The sequence below is a fragment of the Strongylocentrotus purpuratus genome, unplaced genomic scaffold, assembly GCF_000002235.5.
Source record: "Strongylocentrotus purpuratus isolate Spur 01 unplaced genomic scaffold, Spur_5.0 spur5_scaffold_21, whole genome shotgun sequence".
Lineage (NCBI taxonomy): Eukaryota > Metazoa > Echinodermata > Echinoidea > Camarodonta > Strongylocentrotidae > Strongylocentrotus > Strongylocentrotus purpuratus.
In genome coordinates this window covers 15,318,058-15,342,060 of record NW_022145607.1, presented here as the reverse complement: position 1 = coordinate 15,342,060, position 24,003 = coordinate 15,318,058, and the positions used below count along the sequence as shown (strand labels likewise).

The 24,003-nt window shown below is 37.8% G+C and overlaps 2 protein-coding genes across 2 annotated transcripts; both read left to right on the top strand.

The window, feature by feature from the left end:
- Positions 1 to 425: 425 nt before the first annotated feature.
- On the top strand, positions 426 to 4,106 carry LOC115918911 (transmembrane prolyl 4-hydroxylase-like; the record flags this gene model as incomplete). The annotated part of the gene is given in 4 exon segments (XM_030994173.1): positions 426 to 516; positions 1,321 to 1,447; positions 2,929 to 3,037; positions 3,824 to 4,106. Coding segments are annotated over 4 exon segments (610 nt in total), but the record flags the coding sequence as incomplete, so codon positions are not given.
- A 3,827-nt stretch (positions 4,107 to 7,933) lies between these two features.
- Positions 7,934 to 17,403, top strand: LOC115918055 (biogenesis of lysosome-related organelles complex 1 subunit 3-like). Its single transcript, XM_030995138.1, has 3 exons — positions 7,934 to 8,342; positions 15,079 to 15,329; positions 16,307 to 17,403. The coding sequence occupies exons 1-3, from the start codon at positions 8,096 to 8,098 to the stop codon at positions 16,424 to 16,426; spliced, it is 618 nt and encodes a 205-aa protein (XP_030850998.1). The 5' UTR covers positions 7,934 to 8,095; the 3' UTR covers positions 16,427 to 17,403.
- Positions 17,404 to 24,003: the final 6,600 nt, after the last annotated feature.

Sequence of the window (24,003 nt, the reverse complement as noted above, 5' to 3'; positions counted from 1 at the left end):
AGTGTCGCATATATTTATTTGTTTCCCTAAAGGCGTGCCAATATGATTACATATACTTCACCCTTGCCAAAACTGAAGTCAGTTTAAATGTCAATTGTAGTGTAAACATGTAAATGTGACCTCTGGTGGTATCGCTTGCTGGAAAAGGTGTCAGTCAAACGCTTTTTTCAATGTACAATGCTAATATAGTTTTCAAATGAGATAAATTTAAGTTAAATATCGTAAAATCAGAGGAACATAGACATAATGATGATGGAATATTTAAATATGGTAGCTACTGTTAGTAGAAAAGATAAAAGTATAATAATTAGTTTTTTAATATGACCAAAATGAGAGTGCTTAAGATTGTTGTATATACGATATGTCTTCTCACAGGTATTTGTTCCTAGATTGAATTTGAACTAACTTCAATACCTTTTTTTTAGGTACATCACCATCATGACATATTTGAATGACGTCGAGGAAGGGGGTGAGACAGCATTTCCATATGCTGATAATGCAACATACAGCGCTGAGGTAAAGACCTGGGTCCCGTGTTATGAAGAGTTACGATTGATCCGAATCAATCGCAAGTCCTTCAATCAATCGCAAGTTTGCAGTCTCCAATCTCTTTTGTGCATATTTGCAATTGATATCAACTGTTAATGAGACGGGGCTAAGGGGCCTGTGTCATAAGACTTAATTATTGATATCAACTGCCACAAATCTATTACACATTTACTGACAGAAAATTTTATGCCACTCCTTTAGTAGTTCAGATCATTGTGAATTACAAGTTTATAACAAACAGAACCATGAACATCAAACCCGAAACTTCACACCATGCCCTGGTTTTCATGCATCAAGAACTTGCATCTGCAATAATGTAGAGGCTAGATGCTGTTTCTAGTCCACTATTGTGCATTATAATGTACCCAGTTGCCCTTGATTAGAGTTGCGGAATTGAAGCATCGTGATCAGTCCTGATGATAAAGCCGTTAGCGTGATACGTAGTTTTTTCAGCATAAGCCTGTCTTCAGCTTTGGAAAAAAACCTGCAGCTCGTGAAATCTTTCATTGTATTGACTGAAGACAGCTTTACATATTAACTAGCATGTATTTTTGCAACCACTCAAGGCTGAGGTATACCCTTTTTCTTGTTCATTCCACTTTTGGGTTTCATATTAGTTTCGATTTGTAGCAGAGTTAAATTCCCGAAAACATATAAGAACATTTATTATTCTTATGATGAGACACGTTAGAAAGTGCTTGACATGTACTTTGAAGCAATTGACAATAATGATTCACTAGTAAAACTTTCTAACGTTTATAATTCATTCAGGTTGCCGCTGAAAATGAGCCAACCACGACAGATCTGAAGAACCATTGTCATGATGCCAATATGGTAATACACCCTGCCAAGGGCAAGACTGTCATGTGGTATAATCACCTAGTCGACCCGGAAACAGGTATTTCCAGTGGCTTAATGAGCGAAAACTTTGTTGGGGTCAGAACTCATCAAATCTGCATCACCACCAATTAGCATAATGCAGGGGCAGCGGAGCGTCTTCTTAAATAGGGAGACATTGGTATATATACCCCTCCATCGTCATGATGGTGATTACATTACCAGTATTGGTATCAATATTTGTTTCTTTACCTGGTACAAGATACTGCTAATAATTAAGCAAAACAATTTGCATTTGGGTGTAATGGTCTGAATATTAATTTTCGATCGAGCGAAGCGACCGAGCAAATAATTTAAGATTTGTGAGGTCCCAGTGCGAAAAATTACATCTTATAAAGAAGACAAAAAAAAAAAAAAACCCTGATGAGTATTTAGCACAATATAATCAAGAAAGACTAAAAAGCTCTTTTATAAGTAACAAAATTACAACGTTTGTAAATGCGAGCGAGCGTAGCGAGTGAGCTTTAGGTAGAAAAGGGGCTCTAAATCGTCTTAAATTAGGAGTGCGTGTTATGGGGAAAAGAAAGTAGGCACTTATCAAAAGGGAAAAGGACAGTTATTAGAAAAGAGTAGGTGCTCGTATCGAAGTAAAAAGGCAATTATCAGAGATAAAATTGGCACTTCTTGCACCTTAAAGGGAACAGAGATGAAAAAAGGCACATGTGAGAATTTAAATGGGGAATATCATAATGTTGAAGGGAAGAGGTAGCTATCAAATTTTAATAGGTGCATTTATCCGATGTTAAAAAAGGGCATTTTGAAAAGAGGGAGGGGCTCATATGAAAAAGGAAAAGGGGCTCTTATCCGGAGGAAATATGGCACTTATTAAAAAGGAAAAGGGGCACGTGTCAAAGTAAAAGAGGCTCTTATCAAAGTTGGAAAGTAGCATTTAAGATAAAGGGAAGAGGGTTATTATTAAGAAGGAAAAAGTACACTAATTAAAAAGGAAAAGAGGTACGTGTCAAATTAAAAAAAGGACCAAAATATCAGAGGTTAAAAAGGAAATTTCTCGCACCTGAAAAGACGTAGTCACCAGAAATGAAAAGAGAGGGAGCGGACAATTATTAGAAAAGAAAAGGGGCACTTGTCCTATGTAATAATGGGCTTTTTGGAGGTACCTGAAAAATTGGAGGCACTGTTCCCCCCTCCCCCTCCTAAATCTATTTGGGGGTCGACTGCCCCCCCCCCCCCATCAGTACGCCAGTGGGTATATCTGTTGTACAATTCTAGGAAGGGAACTGCTAGATGTCATTACACATTTTGAAAACGATATTCCTTACAAAAATGGCAATAAAATCAAAAGCCCTCAGAAAAGACTTTCCTACCCAATAAAACAATAGCCAATTGGCGAAATTTCGTTTGACTATAGCGTCTGAACAGAATTTTTTTTTATTCTGTCTTGTGTCACTTTCATCTTCTCCGTCGCATAACATCCTAACTTCTCTTTATATATTAAAACAAATATATATGTGACATTTTCAGGTTGGCTAGGGGCACAGGATAAATATTCTCTACATGGTGGATGTAAAGTAAAGCGTGGAGTCAAGTGGATAGCAAACAACTGGATAGCTGTAGATGACATATACAGTCAGTGAGTTTTCCAACGTATTCCCTTACCTTGCGCGTGTGGTATATCAACGATGATCCCCGATATACTTATTTTTCAGGTTTCCAACAAATCCGAATACATGAGGTGGGTAAGCGCGCGCGCGCGTGTGTGTGTATGCGTGTGCGTGTGCGCGTGCGTGCATGTGGGTTTGTGCAAAATGTCATATTTCGAGTTTTCGCGAAATTCTAGGAGGACCTTTGGTAGGTGCAGCCTAACCTTTTCACTTTTGATATCTTAATTCGCGATCGGGTATGTCAAAACAATTTTTGAGAAATTCATTTTATTGCCATTTTTATTGAACACATTCTTGTTTTGTCCAAAAACGCCTGAATCCGAAACATAAACCTTAGTAAAGAACTTTCGGTTTTCGCAAAAACGATGACATGACAAGTGTTTTCAGACGTCAGCATATTTCGAATAATGACCCCAAAATCAAATTCATTGCCATTTTTCTGAAACATCGAGGTCACCTTTAGGATGCCTGAAAACCTCAAGACACCAAACCGGAACCCAATTAGAGAATATGAGTATTTTTGCCAAAAATAACAACCTTACCCCTTGCAAATTTTGAATTTTGTTTTTCTTCCCAATTTTTTTGGGAAGAGGGGACTCAAGCTCCCTCTTTCCCCCCAAAACCTCGATAATCGCCACTGGAAACAGGTTCAGCAATTGACTTGAAATGAGATTACTGCAATAGTCATCATCATCATTATCAATTGTTATTATTCACAGCAAACTATAACGTATTTATTAAATTTGCGTTTGCAGACAAATGGAGTTTCATAAGAAATATTTTGCGAAGCACGCAGTACCAGGATCCAAGCCAGCATTGACAGTACAAAGCGATAGGAGGAAACAGACGCATCCACTGTGGATTCTTCGACAGGCACAAAATCATCCAGTGAAGACATCGATATTGGTTCTTCAGAGACGTCAAACGCAGCTTCAGAAAAAGCCAAGGCACAACGGGAGGGCGCTGTTCAAGATGGAGAGACGCCAGACGGTCTTGTGGATGGGTCACGTGATACAGCTACAGGACCTGGCGGGTTAAAGGGAGAACTCTGATCCCCGTGTCCCATCCACCCCGTCCCCCACCCCCATCCCCACCCCAACCCCAACCCCAACCCAACCCCACCCTCTATTCGTTTTTGAGGGATTTTATTGTTTATATTTCATTAGATTGTTTTACCTGACGGCTAAGAAAGCATGTGTATGCTCTTAGGTAAGCAACCAGGGGACCGACGGCTTTAAGTCCTCTCCGGGGACTTGGTAATGAGAATTCATGTCTTACCAAAGGGCACCATAGCGCATCGAATTGGGTTTCGAACCCGGGACATCCCGGTAACAAGATCTCTGCTCTACCATTGAGCCAACTGTGCTTATATTTATTATTTTCAACGTTAATGGGTACGCATAATGCCAAAGAAAATATGATAAGTATACAGTCAGCTTCCAATTAAGCTATATTATGAATTAAATCTGTTTTCTTTTGTTTGGTAGAATCTCAGAAACCCTAGGGCCAAAGCAATTAAGTGATAAAAATATAAAAATATTTTGCGCTTTATATTAGGTTCATATTTTATTATTGAGTTGTAGAATCTTGGTCAGTGTACACTCCAAACCGATTTTTCTATTTGTTACAAACATTTTGCGTTGCATAAAATCTCTGTCGTATGTAGTGTTTCGTTTTCGCTACATTGTATCAAAAACGTTTGCACCAATGATGTTTTGACTTTATATTCGATTTATCTGCTATTTCATTTAGTTTTGTAGGGTCTCATGAAACTCATGCGCATAGTAAATTATCTATTTAATTAATCTGTCAATCTTTTAGCATTTAATCTAATATTTCTTTTTCTTTTTCAATATTTTTTTTTTTTTTTTTTTTTTTTTTTTTTTGGGGGGGGGGGGGTCTCGAAATTTGAAAATTTGACATTTTTTTTCGTTGGGGGGGGGGGTAAGGTCACCTTTTTTTGGTCAGCCATGGGCATAATTTTTATTTTTTTATTTTTTTTATAATTAAAAAAAAAAGAAAAAAGGGGGGTTTTAGGGGGTTTACACACATAAAAATACCAAAGGGGGAGGGTTAACCCCCAACCCCCCCCCCTGTGTACGCGCCTGATACAAAGTATTGATTAAGATTCATTGTGTTTGTTAATCATATTGTATTTTAACAAAAAATAATTTGAAACAAACTTTTTAACGAAGTATGACATGTTTTAACTTGCAAATTATCATGCAATTCAGCCGAGGCTGCGAAATGATGCTCTTAATAAACTGAACTGAACTGACTTTTGTGAGATCGTTTTGTAGTGGTTGCTACAGTTTCATAAAATGCAGTACAATATATTTGTTTAGCTCTATGTTGCCGTTTTTGTCGATGATGCAATATGCATTTTAATTACTAAGAAGATTTAGACACTTTCCTTTATGCCATGAAGATGACTGACGCCTCGATTTTAAGTGTTGAGCTACTTGGTTGCGGAGTCTCCTGTGTATCGTCTGAAAGTTTAAAGGTAAAGACCAGTATTGGAAACGCCCCAATTTCAAAAAATGAAATGGAAGCTCTCATTACCAATCATGTGAAAGAATATGTTTTGACTAATACATGATGATAAAAACTTTGCCGGGAAACCGCCTACTAATTCATATATTTGGTAAATTTGTTTCTCTCATGGTCTGTGAGAGATATAGGGTAGTCCCATATACATCGTTCTGTGTTTAGTGCTTGTAACTTTACGAAGAATGGGCCATATTTCTTATCATTTTGATGATTCCAGAACCTTGCAGATGCTAGATGCTAGATGATCAATCTTTTCTGATCGATTCCACAACGTTTCTTTCACAATGCAATTGCAAGACCATAACTGGTCTTTACCTTTAACGTTCGTCCTGAAAAGTGCTGTTGTGCCTTTGGTCTTTCTTACTGCTCGTTTGACATCTTTTAAAGCTTGTCTACATTTAGACTCCGTTTGCAGCAGTCACATCCCAAGTCTGGGAAGTGATGCTGAAGTAACTCAGATTTCTCTTAAGACTGTCCTTGTCACGTTTGCACCTGTGGCGAATCCAGGGGGTGGGGGGGGGGGGGGCAAAAAAGGGGGGAAAGATTATTATTTTTTGCTAATGAAAGCAACAAAAAAAGAAGTTCCTTCCCCGTCCCCCCAAGCCACTGGACGAAATATCTGACGACGTAATTTTCCAAAATCCGGGGCAAAAAACAAAAACAAAATCTGCTCATCTGACCGTGATTAAATGCCTTAGAACCCCTGAGCTTCCGGGGGCTCTGCCCCTAGATTTCACCTAGGGCCCAAAGTCAGGCACCTGGATGCTCATCTGACAGTAATTTAATGCTTAAAACCCCTGAGCTTCAGGGGGCTCCGCCTCCTGGACCCAACACCAATTTGTGTCCTGCCAGTGTCACAAATAGGGTATCAAAATAATATGCTCATCTGACATTAATTTATTGCCCTAAACTCGTGAGCTTCCGGGGGCTCCGCCCCCGGGACCCCAGGTCAATTTGTAAGCTGCCAGTGTCACAAATAAGGTATAAAAATATGCTCATCTGACAGTAATTTAATGTATAAGACCCCTGAGCTTCTGGGGGCTCCGTCCCCTGGACCCCACACCAATTTATATCCTGCCAGCGTCACAAATTAATAAGGTATCAAAATATGCTCATCGGACAGTAATTAAATGTCTATACTGCCTGAGCTTCTGGGGGCTCCACCCCTTGACCCCCTCCGAGAAATGTTAGCGGGGCCTGCATGTATAAGGGTGGGGTGATGGGGTTTTTGTTGTTGTCTACCCCCCCTTCCGCAAACTTTTTTTGCCAATGTCGGTGTCACCATTACGTACCAATATTTGTTTTGCATAATTTCAAATTTGGCCCCCCCCCCCTAAAAATCTTGGATTTGGGCCTGGTTTGCACCGACCTCCTCTGTCTGTTTCTCTTTCCAGTGGTTAGTTCTCCATGCACACACTGACCGGCGTAGACAAATAGGCATTTTATTGAACTTGATTTTTTTTGACAGATTGAAGTATATATATATATATATATATATGATAAACATAAATAATTATATTCATTCAATAGTGTTTTATAGAACATGTTTATAAAAATGACATTTCCACGATACCATTCTGCCTTACCATGAAGGAAACTTAGAAAATGAAGAAATAAATGAAATTCAGCGTGACGAGTTTGAAGAAATATGACATGATAAAGGTTGATAGATGTGCAGTTTTCTTGAAACCAAAAAAGCACTACATTTCCCCCCAGTAATTTTGTCTTCTTCTTCTGGTGGACCAAAGATGTTATTTACAGCAAGGTATGTCTGCTATAAAGTTGGCTAGATGCATACAATATGAAAGATACTAATTATCATTATTTGCTATCAGTAAATGTTTCCCTCTGCGTGTTTTGTGAATACTATTGATCCCGCCCCCCCCCCCCCCCAACTCCGGGGGTGGTATTCTGAACATTGTTGTAAGTTTTGTTTTATCTTTTGTTGTAGTTTTGCCTGACAGTAAATTTGGGAATTTGATTTTTTCCAAGAAACGCATAAAAAGTATAATTTACAAAATAGTGAGGAAAAATCATATTAAAAGTTCAGCAACATTTGTAAGTTACGTTTGAACTTTATTGAGAGGGGGAACTGCCCCCCCCCCCCCAGCCTCCCTCCTCAGTACGCCAGTGCCCCCACAGCAGACTGCCCCACAGTGGCCATACCATCCAACAGAACGAAAAAACACCACCTCCCCCCCCCCCCCCCCCCCCTCTTCCGTTTCGTACATTGTAGCATCCAGAAAATTAAACCCATGGTATGTCGATATAATTATGTCACAGAGAAATTAAAGAGCGCCATCTCAAGGTCCGAATTAGAAAGGAACATTTTCGGGCTCGGAAAACAGGACGGTCAATAATATTGTTCATGAAGTGTCTTTAGTTTTAAAGCCTAGTCTACTCCTGTAAATCACACTAATTAAACGGGTGCAGTTACATTTTCTGTTGTTATCGTCATTCATATAAAAAAAAAAAGCATGTCTACTATTACACGAGTCGTTTCTGGGGAGGCAAGCGAATCAGATTCGGACGACGAACTGACTGCAGCAGCCGAGCTTGTAGCGGGCCGCAGCCAGTCGTCCATCGGGGAGGAGCTGCGGCAAGCAGGTGTCGTGGTCCAGGGCGAGGCTTCGGAAACGGATAGCGAGGAAGATGAAGAAATGCATCTAGCTAGGGCAGAACAACAGCAATTTCCTTCACAGTCAAACATTCCACCGCTGAAAGGTTTGTATGAAAATGAAAACAAAATTAAACTGAACAAGTTTAGCTGGAATTGAAAATGTGTTGCATGTCATGTCACTTGACGAGTCTGGGCTGAGTGAGTAAGTGTAAAACCAAGATGAGAGTGGTGGAGAGGAGAGGGAGCTCGGAGCCCTATGGCTATGTCTACACATCTAACATTTTACGGCGCTAGTGTACTTTTGTATCCATGTTTTTACCATTTTCATATCGATCATTCTTAGCAAAGAAATTGAGCCCAATTTTTTACTAATTTTAATCATAACCATATCCATACTCCACCTGAATTTGATCACATCCGACATTGGGAAGCCTCAGGTTAGGGCTTCAATGTATTCCTCGTGGAAAGTTCTCATTTTTTAATTACAAGCCCTAACTCCAAAGAACCTCAGGAATGTGAGCACATAATTTCTCCCAAAGGTTGCTTGTACATTACAGTACTTTTCAGAATGTGAGTGAAACATTAAAGTGTTAAAAATTAGGCATGTAATGATTAATGTTTTAAAAAAATGTACACCATGTCCCCTTAGGCGACAATTTTTTTTATAACCAGGCAGAAAGGGACTGTCTATTATGTTCTTATAAAAGACCACTTGGAGAGCTTTGATTGAACTAATAAGTTGTATAGCTTTATTGAGGCTCTATGTCAGTCAGACATCTTTGTAGCATCTCATGTACAAGTACTCATTGTTTCATAACATGACCTGGCATGAGTCATGGGTTGCAGGTCATTCTATATTTAGTTATACATGCTAGTCTGTATTTGCAGACTCTGTTAAACTACATGTAGCTATCACTACACCTCCCTTCTTTAAAAGAGGTTTACATATACATATATAAAACTTCTTAAACTGTACAGAGTGACAGGGTGGACTACCTGTACACTCGCGACTGTACTAGGGCATTATTCTGTCCCTTAAAGCTGGAGTACTGTCGCTTTCAAATATATAACTTATTACGCGACAGTCCATATCTTTCAAGGTTGCCATTCGCGACACTGGAATTCTCCGTTGAGGTTGAGTGATATCTGTTGATTTTTGTAATCAAAGTGACTAATTGAATCCGGTTATATTTTTAAACTATAACATGCAAATATATATCATGCTCATGAAATCCTGCAGTTATGTTTTAAAGTCCAAGTTGAACTCTGTAACTATAAACTATTTACAAAACGCGAAAGTCTTTCTCTGTAGTTCGCTTTCATTTATTTACAAGTTCAAGCGATCTGGCGGTTTAATAACTCGTCCGCTTCTGGTTCTGGTTGATGACGTAGTTGAGCTTTCTTCAGATGCTGGTTGCTCTGTAGCTTCTGCAGTGTCATCTAGCTCGAAGTCATCATGTGTTGGTAGTGGAATAGACTCGGCTTGTTGTTGACGTGGGACTGGCCTGAGGTGACGTCTGTTTCTGCGACGTATCTCTCCTGTTTCTGTCTCGATCTGGTATGGTCTGTTTCGATCCTGGACAGACCTGACAATACCACGTTTCGACCAGGTGTTGGTTTTCATGTCTTGAAGTATCACATGATCTCCAGGCTTTAGCTTTGACAAGTCTCGAGCATGTTTGTCGAATCGCTCTTTTTGCTTCACCTTATGATTCTCCTTTCTTCCCCTCACCAATCGAGTATTGACCTGTTGGTTGTCGAGTAAACTGTCAAGCATGGGGAGATCTGATCGAAGTTGACGAATATAGAGGAGTTCTGCCAGAGACTTTCCGCATGCTAGTGGTGAACTGCGTTAGACTTGTAGAGCTCTGTGGATATCCTGTCCACTGTGCTGTGACTTCAATATGAGTTTTTTTTACAATCTTCACAGCATTCTCTGCGAGGCCATTGGATTGCGGATAATATGGACTCGATGTAGAATGGTGAAAATCCCATTCTTTTGCAAAGCTCTGGAACTCTTGGCTTGCAAATTGAGGACCATTATCCGACATGAGTTCACATGGCGTTCCATGGCGAGCAAATACTGCTTTCATGTGGTTGATCACGGCCTTGCTACTAGTAGAAGTCATAGTACATACTTCAATGAACTGTGAATAGTAGTCGACGATGACCATGTACTCTCTATTGTTCAGCGTGAACAAATCAACAGCAACTTTTTCCCACGGGCGGTTCGGCACGTCATGAGGATGTAGACTTTCAGCTTGCTGTTTTGGTCTGTACATTAGGCATGAAGTACAACTTTGGACCATTTCAGTGATGTCTGTGTAGATTCTGGGCCAATAGATGACTTCTCTAGCACGTTTCTTACACTTCTCGATGCCTAAGTGTCCTTCATGGATTTTGTTTAGCATGAACCTTCTCATAGTAGTGGGAACCACTATTTTGCTGCCTTTGAAGATGATGCCATCTGCTTCAGAGAGTTCACTCCTGATGTTCCAGTATTCCCTGACTCTAACTGGACATTGCTGCTTCGTTTCCGGCCAACCATCTCTGATGATGCCTAACAGCTCTTGCAGTTGATCATCTTTCTTTGTCTCTTCGACAATCTGATTTCGTTTGTTCGATGTAACTGGCATGCTCTTGACAATAGCATCTACGTAGACTCTGATATCTTCCTCAGTTTCAGCATTCAACTCAGCCTTTGGATCTACTGCTCTGGACAATGTATCAGCAGTATACATGTACTTTCCAGGCGTGTACAAGACCTTGAGATCATATCTCTGTACCCTGATGAGTAACCTTTGAATGCGTAGGGGACAGTCACCCAGTGACTTTACAAACAGTGGAATAAGTGGCTTGTGATCAGTCTCCACTTCTACTTGTTGTCCATAGATGAATTGATGGAATCTTTCACATGCGTATGTGATTGCCAGCAATTCTTTCTCGATCTGTGCATATCTAGTCTCTGCGTCAGTCATTGATCTAGATGCATATGCGATCAGAACCCAATCTTGATCATATTGCTGTAGTAGCACTGCACCAATACCATCCTTTGATGCGTCTGCTGACAGCTTGGTTGGTTTCTTGCTGTCATAGAAATGTAGGACTGGCTCTTGTATCAGAGCTTGTTTCAGCTGATTCCATGCATCCTCTTGTGCATGATCCGATGTCCATACATTCTTTTTGTCTAGTAGATGTCTCAGCGCTGCTGACTTGGTCGACAGATCTGGAATGAACTTCCGTTGGTAATTGATCATACCCAAGAACCGTTGGACATCTTTCCGACATTTCGGTCTCCCAATGTTCAAGATAGCAGACACTTTGTTTGGATCCGGTTGAACTCCTTGATCACTGATGAAGTCACCAATGAATTTGAGCTTCTTGACATTGAACTCGCATTTGTCTTTGTTCAACTTGAGATTCGTTTTTCTCACAATGCTGAGAACCTCTCTCAATCTGTCATCATGCTCCTGTTGGGTAGTTCCCCATACAATCACATCATCCATCATTGTGTTAACTCCCGGAATATGTGCAAACAGTTGGTGCACTATCTTGTGATAGACTTCCGGAGCACTACAAATACCAAAAGGTAGTCTCAAGAACTTGTACCTTCCGTATGGCGTGATAAACGTACAAAGCTTGGAGCTTTCGTCATCTAGTTGGATCTGCCAAAAACCACTAGATGCATCTAACTTGCTGAAGTATTTGGCTCCTGCAAAATGTGCAGTTATTTCAGCTCTTGATGGCAATTGATAATGTTCTCTTTTGATTGCTCGGTTCAGGTCTCTTGGATCTAGACAGACCCTGAGCTGACCGTTCTTTTTCATCACCACCACGAGAGAAGAAACCCAATCAGTTGGCTCATCAACTCGTGTGATTACGTCCATTCGTTCCATCTTATCTAACTCGTCTTTGAGTTTATCTTTAAGTGGAAATGGAACTTTGCGACATGCATGCTGAACAGGATGTGCGTCCTCTCTCAATGTGATGTGGTGTTTACCAGGAAGACAACCTAGACCTACAAACACATCTTGATAGTCTTGAACTACACTTTTATCCGTTACGTGTTCAGTTTGTTTCTCAACATGATACACCCGTTTCACCAGATACAAGTCTTCACTCGTCCGTAATCCTAACAAAGGCTGACGATTTCCAGGAATGACTAGACACGGCACATTGCGTTTGATCCCTTTGTACTCAACTTGTACACAACAACGACCTTTGACCGGGATATCTGTCTCATAATAACCTGTCAACATCACTTTGGCTTTTTGTAGCTTTGGTTTTGGTTTCAATTTGTGAAATACTGTCTCAGGAAGAACATTCGCCTGAGCACCAGTATCTACCTTGAAGTCAACCGGCTGGTTATTGACTAGTAGATTAACTATCCATTCATCCTTGGATTCTTTTGATTCAACAGAGCAAATCATGAAACCCTCTGAATCTACCTCCAAGTGCTGCAGTTCATTGACCTTGGCTACTGGGGTTTTACAACATTTAGCAAAATGATTCTGCTTACCGCACTTCTTGCATGTTTGACCTTGTGCGGGACATTTGTCTTTGCTATGTCGGTTTCCGCACCTGCTACATGCATCACTTTTAGTACGACCTTGAGGTTCTGACTGTTTTGACTTTGAACCAGGAAATTTCTTCTTAGTCTTGCTGAAAGAATCTACCGGAATTGAGGCGTTTTCCCCTGCGGAACTCAACGCTTGTGCCTGCGTTCGAGTTTGTTCAGCCGCACGACATACTTGCAACGTTTTAACCAATGTAAGATCATCTTGCCTCGACAAACGTTCTCTTAGACCATCGTCTAAAATACCACAGATAATTCTGTCCTGGATAAGACTCTCTTTCAACATGGAAAACTCACATGACTGAGCACGACTCCGCAATTCTGTTGCGTACTGATCAACACTCTCATGCACTAACTGAGATCTTGTGAAAAATCTATGTCTCTCATACGTTAGATTACGTTTCGGTATGCAATATTCCTCATATTTGTTCAACACTTTCTCAAGCTTCATGCTCTCACCCTCAGCAAATACAAACGTATTATACAATTCCAAGGCAGCATCGCCAATCACGTGTAGAAGCATTGATGTTTGTAACTTTTCATCTTTTTCAGACATTCCTGAGGCAACATTGTATAGAGTGAATTTCTGTTTAAATCTTCTCCAGTTCTCGGACATATTTCCCTTTAATTCGAGTGGAGGAGGTTGACTGAGATTTGCCATTTTGTTTCTTTTTGTTTCTTAGCCTAGTGTAGTCACTCACATGAACAGCATAACAATTAGCTTTTTCTTTTTGTATCTTTGCAACAATTACTTTAAGCTCAACTATTAACTTTCACTGAGTTATTCTGTATGTTCATGTCCCATATATGTCACGCTTACTGCCCGTTATACTGGAACTGGCCCGGCACAGAACTATGCACTCCAATCCATACAACGACAGCGCTAACTATTATGGACATAACTACATTCACTGGACATACAGTACACTTAGACTCTAAGCCCTCTCATCATCTCTCACATCACAAAGAATTGGATTGAACTGGCCTGGTTTCAATGATTCCTCCATATATATATATTGTAGGCTGGGTTGCTCAGCACAAACACTGGCTGCTAAGTTCTGACACCATATTATGTTCTTATAAAAGACCAGTTGGAGAGCTTTGAACTAATAAGTTGTATAGCTTTATTGAGGCTCTATGTCAGTCAGACATCTTTGTAGCATCTCATGTACAAGTACTCATTGTTTCATAACATGACCTGGCATGAGTCATGGGTTGCAGGTCATTTTATATTTAGTTATACATGCTAGTCTGTATTTGCAGACTCTGTTAAACTACATGTAGCTATCACTACACTGTCCTTTCCCACTTATTCAATCATTTAATCATGGGCGTCAATCCTAACGTAATACCTATTGTTCAGGGGGGGGGGGGATGAATGAATAGATCATCTTCCCCTGAACAATAGGTATCAATTACAGAGGAGGAGGGGGCATGTAATGGCAGTGCCAGTGATAGGTGGCTATTAAATTAAGACACAATACGTTTTTAGAAATCTTTTCTCCAGAATTATTTAAAACTTCTAAACTAAGATTGTGAAAGTCCTTAAATATTGTTACTGTTTGAACTAAAAAGAGAACAATCCTGAAAAAAGGAGTTGCCATGGCAGTCTGAATTTGAAATTTCTTTTCCTCTAATCCTACGTAAGGATATTGCACCACATCCCCTTGATTTATATAATTCGATAATCCTCTTATTCCTACTCTGACGTTTTCCTTTGTTTTAGTGCTGTAGCCGAACCGAACGCAAAGGCCTGGTTCGGATGTTCGGCAGAAAAATGTTAACGTTTTTGCAAGCTAATAAACTTGTCATTTTGTACCTTTTGTTGCTATTCAAAATGGCAGCTTTCATGACTCTAACATTAGACAACAATCGTCTCGAAAAATCTTGAAAAAATATCATTTATTGACAAATTGAAAACATGATTCTTTAAAAATTGAAAATAAAACACAATTCAAGACGGAAATACTAATGTAAGTAGTACTTTTCTTCACAAATAATTACATTTAGAGCAGTTTTTTAGCGTGAAATTCGTGCTGGTCGGAAGCACTGTTTTTCAGCAGGAGTGGGCAGAAGTCCTTCGTGCTGGTCGGGCCCGGCCGGCCGGCCCGCCCAGTGCCGACTGCCGTGGCTATAACGCTGCTTGCTATTATATTACCGAACCCCGAACCGAACCAAGTTCGGGTGAAAAATTGCCGAACTCTGCCGAACCGAACACGAACATAGCGTCTAACTTACAGCACTACTTTGTTTCCCTCTCCCAGTTAACCGAGCATCTCGTTCTCCATCCATCGGCAGCCAGTCATCCATCAAGTCAGTCTCCTCGGCCTCGCAGGTCAAGGTGTCGCCGCTGGACCCGCCCCGGTACGACACCCTCCTCCACAGGAAGCTACGAGAGCGCAACATCAGTCTTCAGGTCAGTCTCCAGGAGGCCGTAGCTCAGGCCATACAGGCCAAGCACAAGGAGTTCAGCAACACCAACCAGATGCTCACCAAGTCACAGATGGTCATCCAGGTAAAAATAATGATAATAGCTAGTTGTTATATAGCGCTTTTCAGGACCGAAGGCCCTCTCAAGGCGCTTTACATTATTACCCCGGTCATTGGATTCAGGCTTACCCGCACACAATGTACATGTATGTAGGGGATCAAATTGACATTGTGACAATAGTAACAATAGCTTCTAATGCATTCAAATACGTCATCAAAATAGTCTGTAAATAACTTCTGATTGACAGACAATTTCATCAATTGTTGATGTTCAACAGGTTTAATATCTTCAGGTAGGCCGGCAAGTTCAAAGTTCATTGTGTATTTTATTGTGTACTTTATTGTAACAGACTACATATATTTTAAAATTCCTAATGATTGTGCGCTTATTAATTTGATAGCTCTACTGTAACTTGGATCAGAGGAAAATTAAAGTTTTGTTTTGGTATTCCAAGAAGAACATAACGTAACATATGTGTATGGGACCCTCAAAACACTACCCCCCCCCCCCCCCCCCCCCCCCCCCCCCCGTGAATACCAATTCTGCCTAGAAAATTAATGGGTCATCAAAAATGTAAGCTACAGTGGCATTTGCCCTGATTGTTTTTTAGCTTAGGTTTAGGGTTGACGCGATGGAAAGTATTAGGTCCAGGATTGAACTCAAGAATTTGATTGGTTTTCAAAATTGAGTTCTGAGCCACTGTCATAGGAGCATGTGTCATAGAACCAATTAATTGCATCATTGTGGTTGAATGCTTCATATTGATGCTCTTGCACAAGCAAACAATTAGATGTAAATGTAAATGTCCTACAAAATGAGTAGAAGAAATAAGTAGACCAAAGCTCAGCATAACATAGCTAGGGCATTGTTTTAATAGAAAGGAAATGTACAAGACTATCACAGATGTAGGATTAAAATAAGTATAACCTACTTTTAGTTGAGTTAGTATTTTGCAACGTCCAAATTCAACATGCATCATGGTTTGCATTTTTTTATTGCAGGATGTATGCTACAGTATGCGACATTTCTCAGACGACATCAAGCGCACCAATGAAAAACTGGACATCATCAGTACAAGTGGATATTTGCCAGAATTTAACTTTCCATCCAATGGATCATGATGAGGCGCAGCTCCCAGATGGTTTTTGGTTGTTTATGTACATTTATTTGTACATTTATACACGTTGATGGCGATCAGTGATACAAGTACTTACCTGCAGAATGTCTTGACGGAAGTGAGACAATTCAGTAAACTGATGACAGACTAAATCATAATAATATTGATAGTTACATTTATGTTGCACACATATTCTATTCCTCACACATCCATTGCAGGGGATGTTCGAGGTGCCTTCAAAGTACTAGGTTACCCTGGCTTTAGGCCCACTGCCTAAAGGCTCTCTAAGCATTCATGGAATAATTTCCTACCAGGTACGGTAACTATTTACCACACCTGGGTGGAGAGTGGTTAGTGTAGATTAATGTCTTGCCAAAGGACATTAGTGCAGTGCAGTGCAGTGACAGGACTTTAATCGCGAACCAAGCGATTCATGGTCTGGTGACGTATCTGTTAGACCATGACACCTCCATGCCAAAGAGAATAGAGAAATCACTCTATCATGCAGAGTTCTAAAGGAGGGCAGGTGCATTCTTCAGTATAAATTTCAACAGTTTCCAGATTTCTTGGTCATTAATCTATTAAAGGACAATAATAAATGTAAAAATAAACATAAATCAAGTCTTTCACTGTAAGACGTTTTATTTCCAGCTTCAACTCGTAATCCAATTTGAGTGAGAAGTTTTATCGCAGGGAACTTCAGCTGAGGATACAAGTTTGTAGAGTGGATGGAAACAAAATGTGTTATATATGTACATGTATGTGTTATTCAATATTTCAAAAAATAATTTACCTGGACAGAAAGCAAGAAGTTAATGTAAATTGTCTTTTTTTCAAACACAATTTTTTCTAAAAAGTGTGTTCAAAAGTACTTTTTTGTCTATCCTATTTGTTTACTTCCAAATCGAGGCAGAAACCACTTGAGCAAAATAAACAACTTTAAGGGGTTGGCGATAGATAATGTTACAAGTAAACCAAAAAGACAGCTTGGCACAACTCCTACGCATTTCAACTTTTTGGTGAGCCTTGTTTTATTTTTTTGTATACAGATTCTAATTGATAAAGGACAATATACTAGCTTTAACACTAATTGCTTAGAGTTTTTTGCTTAGAGCTGTAATCAGTAAATTAAACAAATGAGAGGCAAAGCATAATTGTTATGGATGTAATTTGGCAGGGATCACAGATGCTTGTAAAACTTTAGATCAGCTACATTTGCATGATACATTGTACTTGCAAACCTCCGGCATCGGTGCAAATGACCAACAAAGGATCCTAGCATCTATATATCATGGCTGCTGCATTTCTTTCCAAAGATGCTGACTAAAACATTCACACAGAAGATGTTTTCTTACATTAAGAATGTTCACTAAAATTCATCAGAAATTAAAGATAAAGTTCCGGTCATGCGATTGCATTGAGAAAGAAACCGTGTGGAATCGATCAGAAAAGGTTGATCATGTAGCATGTAAGTATTGATATGTACTGCAAGGTTCTGGAGTCATCAAAATGATGAGAAAATTGACCAAGTCTTGGTAAAGTAACAAGCAGTGTACACAGAAAAATGTATATGGGACTACACAAACATTTGGCATAAAAGCATTTTTAAGCTGTGACTATTCATATTTAGAATATGAAGGTATTTGAAGAGCCATGCTTATCAGGGGATATTTTGACTCTGATGTATTTCCACACTTGCAAAATTATTTTTCACCTCTCCCCAGAACTCGACTTTCTCTTTAGAGATGTAACATTCAGATATTTTGCAAGTTTATAAAAAAATGGTAGAACAATATGAGACTGTATATTCACCATTTTTCATTACCTTTTGCTACCATTAATGTTTCTCATCTATTGAGGGTCGAACTTTTAAGTCTTCTCAAATATGTAGCAAATGCAGCATATTATCTTGTTACCCTATGCTCATTACCAGTCTGCCTCTAGTCCTTAATTCTTATTGTTTTTTCTGTTATGTCTACCGGACTACCGGTATGTTCTGTGAAACAAAATTCAGAAATTTATGCATGTACATTTATGAGAATAGAATGCGTACAATGTTAGCACATTGCATGAGGGGGCAAGATCAGCAAAAAGTTTCATGATTGAAAAATTGTTGGATCAGACTTGAAGATAAAGGCCAGTTGGGCAATTCCACGGTAACGGAAGGACACTCAGACAAGATTTTTTAACTTCAGGTTCATACTAAAAGAACTGTTTTAATAGTATAAGATGTGAAACAGTACAGATATAATACCTATATAACTGCCTTTAATTCTCCCCAAAAAATTGTCATTATAGTTAAGTAGTTTAAGAATGTGCATATTAATTATCTCGGTAACGGAAGGACATAAAAATGGACATGGTTTTTCCAGCTAATTAGTGTTTATCCAAACTTTGTGAAGTTGATGAAGCTTTCCACTTGACTGAAACACATTTTGTTCCCCATAGTTTAATACATACTAATAAAACATTTCTTTTAGTATGAACCTGAAGTTCAAAAATCTTGTCTGAGTGTCCTTCCGTTACCGTGGAATTGCCCAGTTATGGTCATGTTATTGCATTGTGAAATAAACGTTTTGGAATCACTCAGAAAAGGTTGATCATCTAACATATAAGTATTGGTGTGTACTGCAATGTTCTGGAATCATCAAAATGATAAGAAATTTGGCCCAGTCTTGGTAAAGTTACAAGCACTGTACACAAAAAGATGTATATTGGACTACGCGACACGTGCTCGACACGTGCTCGACACGTGCTCGACACGTGCTCGACACGTGCGCAATATCTATCATGTCCAAATGGATATAATAATTTACCAAATATTTCAATTACATGTAATAGGCGGTTTCTCTACAAAAAATTTGTATCATCACATATTAGTCAAAACATATTCTTTCATATACTTAAGAGCTTCTATTTCATTTTTTGAGCGGGGGGCGTTTCCAAAACTGGACTTTATCTTTAAAAACAAGCGCAATACCCAATTTTGCAAATTTCCTTTAAATAACTTGTGTTTACAGTAATTTATTTTCTTTTGATGTAGTTCTTTTTGTCATTGCTATGTGTTTCTTCACTCTCCTTTTCTCTCTGTTAGTACATGTATTGTATTTGTATTTGTATAATGTATAAGAAGTGCAATTAAATATTAATGCATACATGCCAACATTTGAAAATCAGAAATCTTTACAAATTATGCTATTTTCAAAAAAAGAGAGGAACAATCCTAACTCTCCTATTCAATACTACAGACAAATTTGTACAGGAAGAGGAACACCTGCATTAAAATGATAATTATCTTCTCCCAAAAAGAGGAATGTTCGTCTTTAATCTGAACAGTTGGCATGTCTGTTAATGCTATGCTAAGATATTATAGAAACTTATCAGTGCAATGAAAAAGAATGAACCTGTATGAATTAAATGCATGATCAATTGATGAAAAGACTAATCATAATGTATCAGAATTCTCATTTCCATTAATTTTGAGGGCTCAAATATTTGGCTGGAAAAGTGTTTTGGAAATTGAGACAAAATATGTTGAATGAGATAGTGATACCTTGAAGATGAACTTTGTCTCTTAATGAATGCAATTTGATTTCATTTCTCCCCTGCAACTCTTGATAGATGCACAAATACACATGAACATGGAAGCGTAATACAGGGGTCAAAGACATCTTCCACAGATGAAAATTGGCCTTTTTGAAATTCATAATTTTGGCTAAAATTGGTGGGCTTGGTGGGCTTGCCATTTTTTTCAAAAGGGGACATTTTTCGACTTTTCATGAAATTATCTGAAATAACATGTTTTGAATGAACAGGGGGCATAATCACCTACAGATAAAAAGATATGAAAATAAGCCTTTTTGAAAATTCATGAATTTTGGGTCAAAAATTATGGGCTAACCCCTTGCCATATTTGTCATTAAGTGTCATTATTCCAATTTTCATGAAATGATGTGCAATAACATTTTGAATAGACAGTGGTCAAAGAGATGAAATGATATGAAAATAAGCCTTTTTGAAAATTCATGAATTTTGGCCAAAAAATGATGTGCTAACCCCTTGCCATTTTTTTCAAAAAAGTGTCATATTTCCAAATTTCATGAAATGATCTGCAGTAGCATAATTCGAATAGACAGGGTTCAAAGAGATGAAAAGATATGAAAATAAGCCTTTTTGAAAATTCATGAATTTTGGCCAAATATGATGCATTTGCCATTTTTGTTATATCTGTCATTAAGTGTCAATATTTTGCCATTTTTGTCATAAAGTGTCATTTTTTCAATTTTTTTGAAATGAACTGCAGTAGCATTTTTTTAATAGACAGCGGTCATAGACACCTAAAATTGAAAATAAGCTTTTTGAAAATTAATGAATTTTGGCCATAAATGATGGGCTATTAACCCCTCGCCATTTTTGTCAAAAGGTGTTATTTTTCCAAATTTCATGAAATGATTTACAATAACATATTTTGAATAGACAGGGGTCATAGACACCTTCTAGAGATGAAAAGATATGAAAATAAGCCTTTTTGAAAATTCATGAATTTTGGCCAAAAACGATGCATTTGCCATTTTTGTCATATCTGTCATAAAGGTTCAATATTTTGCCATTTTTGTCATAAAGTGTCATTTTTCCAAATTTCATGAAATGAACTGCAGTAGCATTTTTTTTTAATAGACAGCGGTCATAGACACCTAGAGATGAAAATAAGCTTTTTGATAATTAATGAATTTTGGCCATAAATGATGGGCTAACCCTCACCATTTTTGTCAAAAGGTGTAATTTTTCCAAATTTCATAAAAAGATTTACAATAACATATTTTGAATAGACAGGGGTCATAGACACCTAGACATGAAAAGATTTGAAAATAAGCTTTTTGAAAATTAATGAATTTTGGCCAAAAATGATAGGCTAAACCCTCGCCATTTATGCAGTAGCATATTTTAAAGACAGGGGTCAAAGACAGGGGTCAAAGATATTAAAAAAAGCCTCTTTGAAAATTCTTGAATATTGGCCCAAAATGATGGGCTAACCCTTTGCCATTTTCTTCGAAAAGTATCATTTTTCTACATTCCATGAAAAGATCAGCAATAACATAGTTTGAATAGACAGGGGTCAAAGATATGAAAAGATATGAATAGATATAAAAATAAGCCTTTTTGAAAATTCATGAATTTTGCCAAAAATAATGGGCCATTTTTGTCAAAACGTATCATTTTTCAACATTACATGAAATGATCTGCAATAACATATTTTAAACAGAGCTCGAAGACATGAAAATAAGCCTTTTTGAAAATTCATTAATTTTGCCAAAAATAATGGGCCATTTTTGTCAAAATGTATCATTTTTCAACATTACATGAAATGATCTGCAATAACATATTTTAAACAGAGCTCGAAGACATGAAAATAAGCCTTTTTGAAAATTCATGAATTTTGGCCAAAAAAGATGGGCTAACCCCTTGCCATTTTTGTCAAAAAGGGTAATTTTTTCATATTTCATGAAAAGATCTGAAATAACATAGTTTGAATAGACAGGGATCAAAGAGATGAAATAATATGAAAATATATGAAAATAAGCCTTTTTGAAAATCCATGAATTTTGGCCAAAATGGTAGGCTAACCCCTTGCCGATTTTGTCAAAAAGTATCAGTTTTTTATATTTTATGAAATGATCTGCAATAACATTGTTTAAATAGACAGGGATCAAAAAGTGATATTTTTTCACATTTCATAAAATAATCTGCAATAGCATATTTTCAACAGACTCGAGTCATAAACACCTTCTCAAGATGAAAAGATATGAAAATAAGCCTTTTTGAAAATTCATGAATTTTTGCCAAAAATGAGGGGCTTACCCCTTGCCATTTTTGTCAAAAAGTGACATTTTTTCACATTTCATGAAATGATCTGCAATAAGCATATTTTTAATAGACTGGGGTCAAAGAGTTTAAATGATATGAAAAAAGGCCTTTTTAAAAATTCATGAATTTGGGCCAAAATGAGGGGCTAACCCCTTGCCATTTTTGTCAAAAAGTGACATTTTTTCACATTTCATTAAATAATCTGCAATAGCATATTTTCAACAGACTGGAGTCATAAACACCTTCTCAAGATGAAAAGATATGAAAATAAGCCTTTTTGAAAATTCATGAATTTTGGCCAAAAATGAGGGGCCTTGCCATTTTTGTCAAAAAGTGACATTTTTTCACATTTCATGAAATGATCTGCAATAGCATATTTTTAATAGACTGGGGTCAAAGAGTTTAAATGATATGAAAAAAGGCCTTTTTAAAAATTCATGAATTTGGGCCAAAATGAGGGGCTAACCCCTTGCCATTTTTGTCAAAAAGTGACATTTTTTCACATTTCATAAAATAATCTGCAATAGCATATTTTCAACAGACTCGAGTCATAAACACCTTTTCAAGATGAAAAGATATGAAAATAAGCCTTTTTGAAAATTCATGACTTTTGGCCAAAAAGGCGGGCTAACCCTTTGCCATTTTTGTCAAAAAGTGACATTTTTTCACATTTCATAAAATAATCTGCAATAGCATATTTTCAACAGACTGGAGTCATAAACACCTTCTCAAGATGAAAAAATTTTCATGAATTTCGGCCAAAAATGAGGGGCTAACCCCTTGCCATTTTTGTCAAAAAACGACATTTTTTCACATTTCATGAAATGATCTGCAATAAGCATATTCTTAATAGACTGGGGTCAAAGAGTTGAAATGATATGAAAAAAGCCCTTTTTGAAAATTCATGAATTTCGGCTTAAAATGATTGGCCATTTTTTGACAAAAAGTGTCATTTTTTCACATTTCATAAAATAATCTGCAATAGCATAATTTCAATAGATTGAAGTCATAGACACCCTCGTAAGATGAAAGGATATGGAAATAAGCCTTTTTGAAAATTCATGAATTTTGGCCAAAAATGAGGGGCCATTTGCCATTTTTGTCAAAAAGTGACATTTTTGTACATTTCATAAAATGATCTTCACTTGCATATTTTCAATAGTCCGGGTTCAAAAGTTGAAAAGATATGAAAATGAGACTTTTTGAAAATTCATGAATTTTGACCAAAAAGGTGGGCTAACCCCTTGCCATTTTTGTCAAAAAGTGACATTTTTTCACATTTCATGAAATGATCTGCAATAAGCATATTTTTAATAGACTGGGGTCAAAGAGTTTAAATGATATGAAAAAAGGCCTTTTTAAAAATTCATGACTTTTGGCCAAAAAGGTGGGCTAACCCCTTGCCATTTTTGTCAAAAAGTGACAGTTTTTCACATTTCATGAAATGATCTGCAATAAGCATATTTTTAATAGACTGGGGTCAAAGAGTTTAAATGATATGAAAAAAGGCCTTTTTAAAAATTCATGACTTTTGGCCAAAAAGGTGGGCTAACCCCTTGCCATTTTTGTCAAAAAGTGACATTTTTTCACATTTCATGAAATGATCTGCAATAAGCATATTTTTAATAGACTGGGGTCAAAGAGTTTAAATGATATGAAAAAAGGCCTTTTTAAAAATTCATGACTTTTGGCCAAAAAGGTGGGCTAACCCCTTGC

Excerpts from the sequence above, each read along its gene's own strand:
- LOC115918055 (XM_030995138.1), top strand. The coding sequence starts at position 8,096 with ATGTCTACTATTACACGAGTCGTTTCTGGGGAGGCAAGCGAATCAGAT. Across the intron at positions 8,343-15,078 it reads AAACATTCCACCGCTGAAAG|TTAACCGAGCATCTCGTTCT; the intron begins GTTTGTATGAAA and ends TCCCTCTCCCAG. Across the intron at positions 15,330-16,306 it reads AGTCACAGATGGTCATCCAG|GATGTATGCTACAGTATGCG; the intron begins GTAAAAATAATG and ends TTTTTATTGCAG.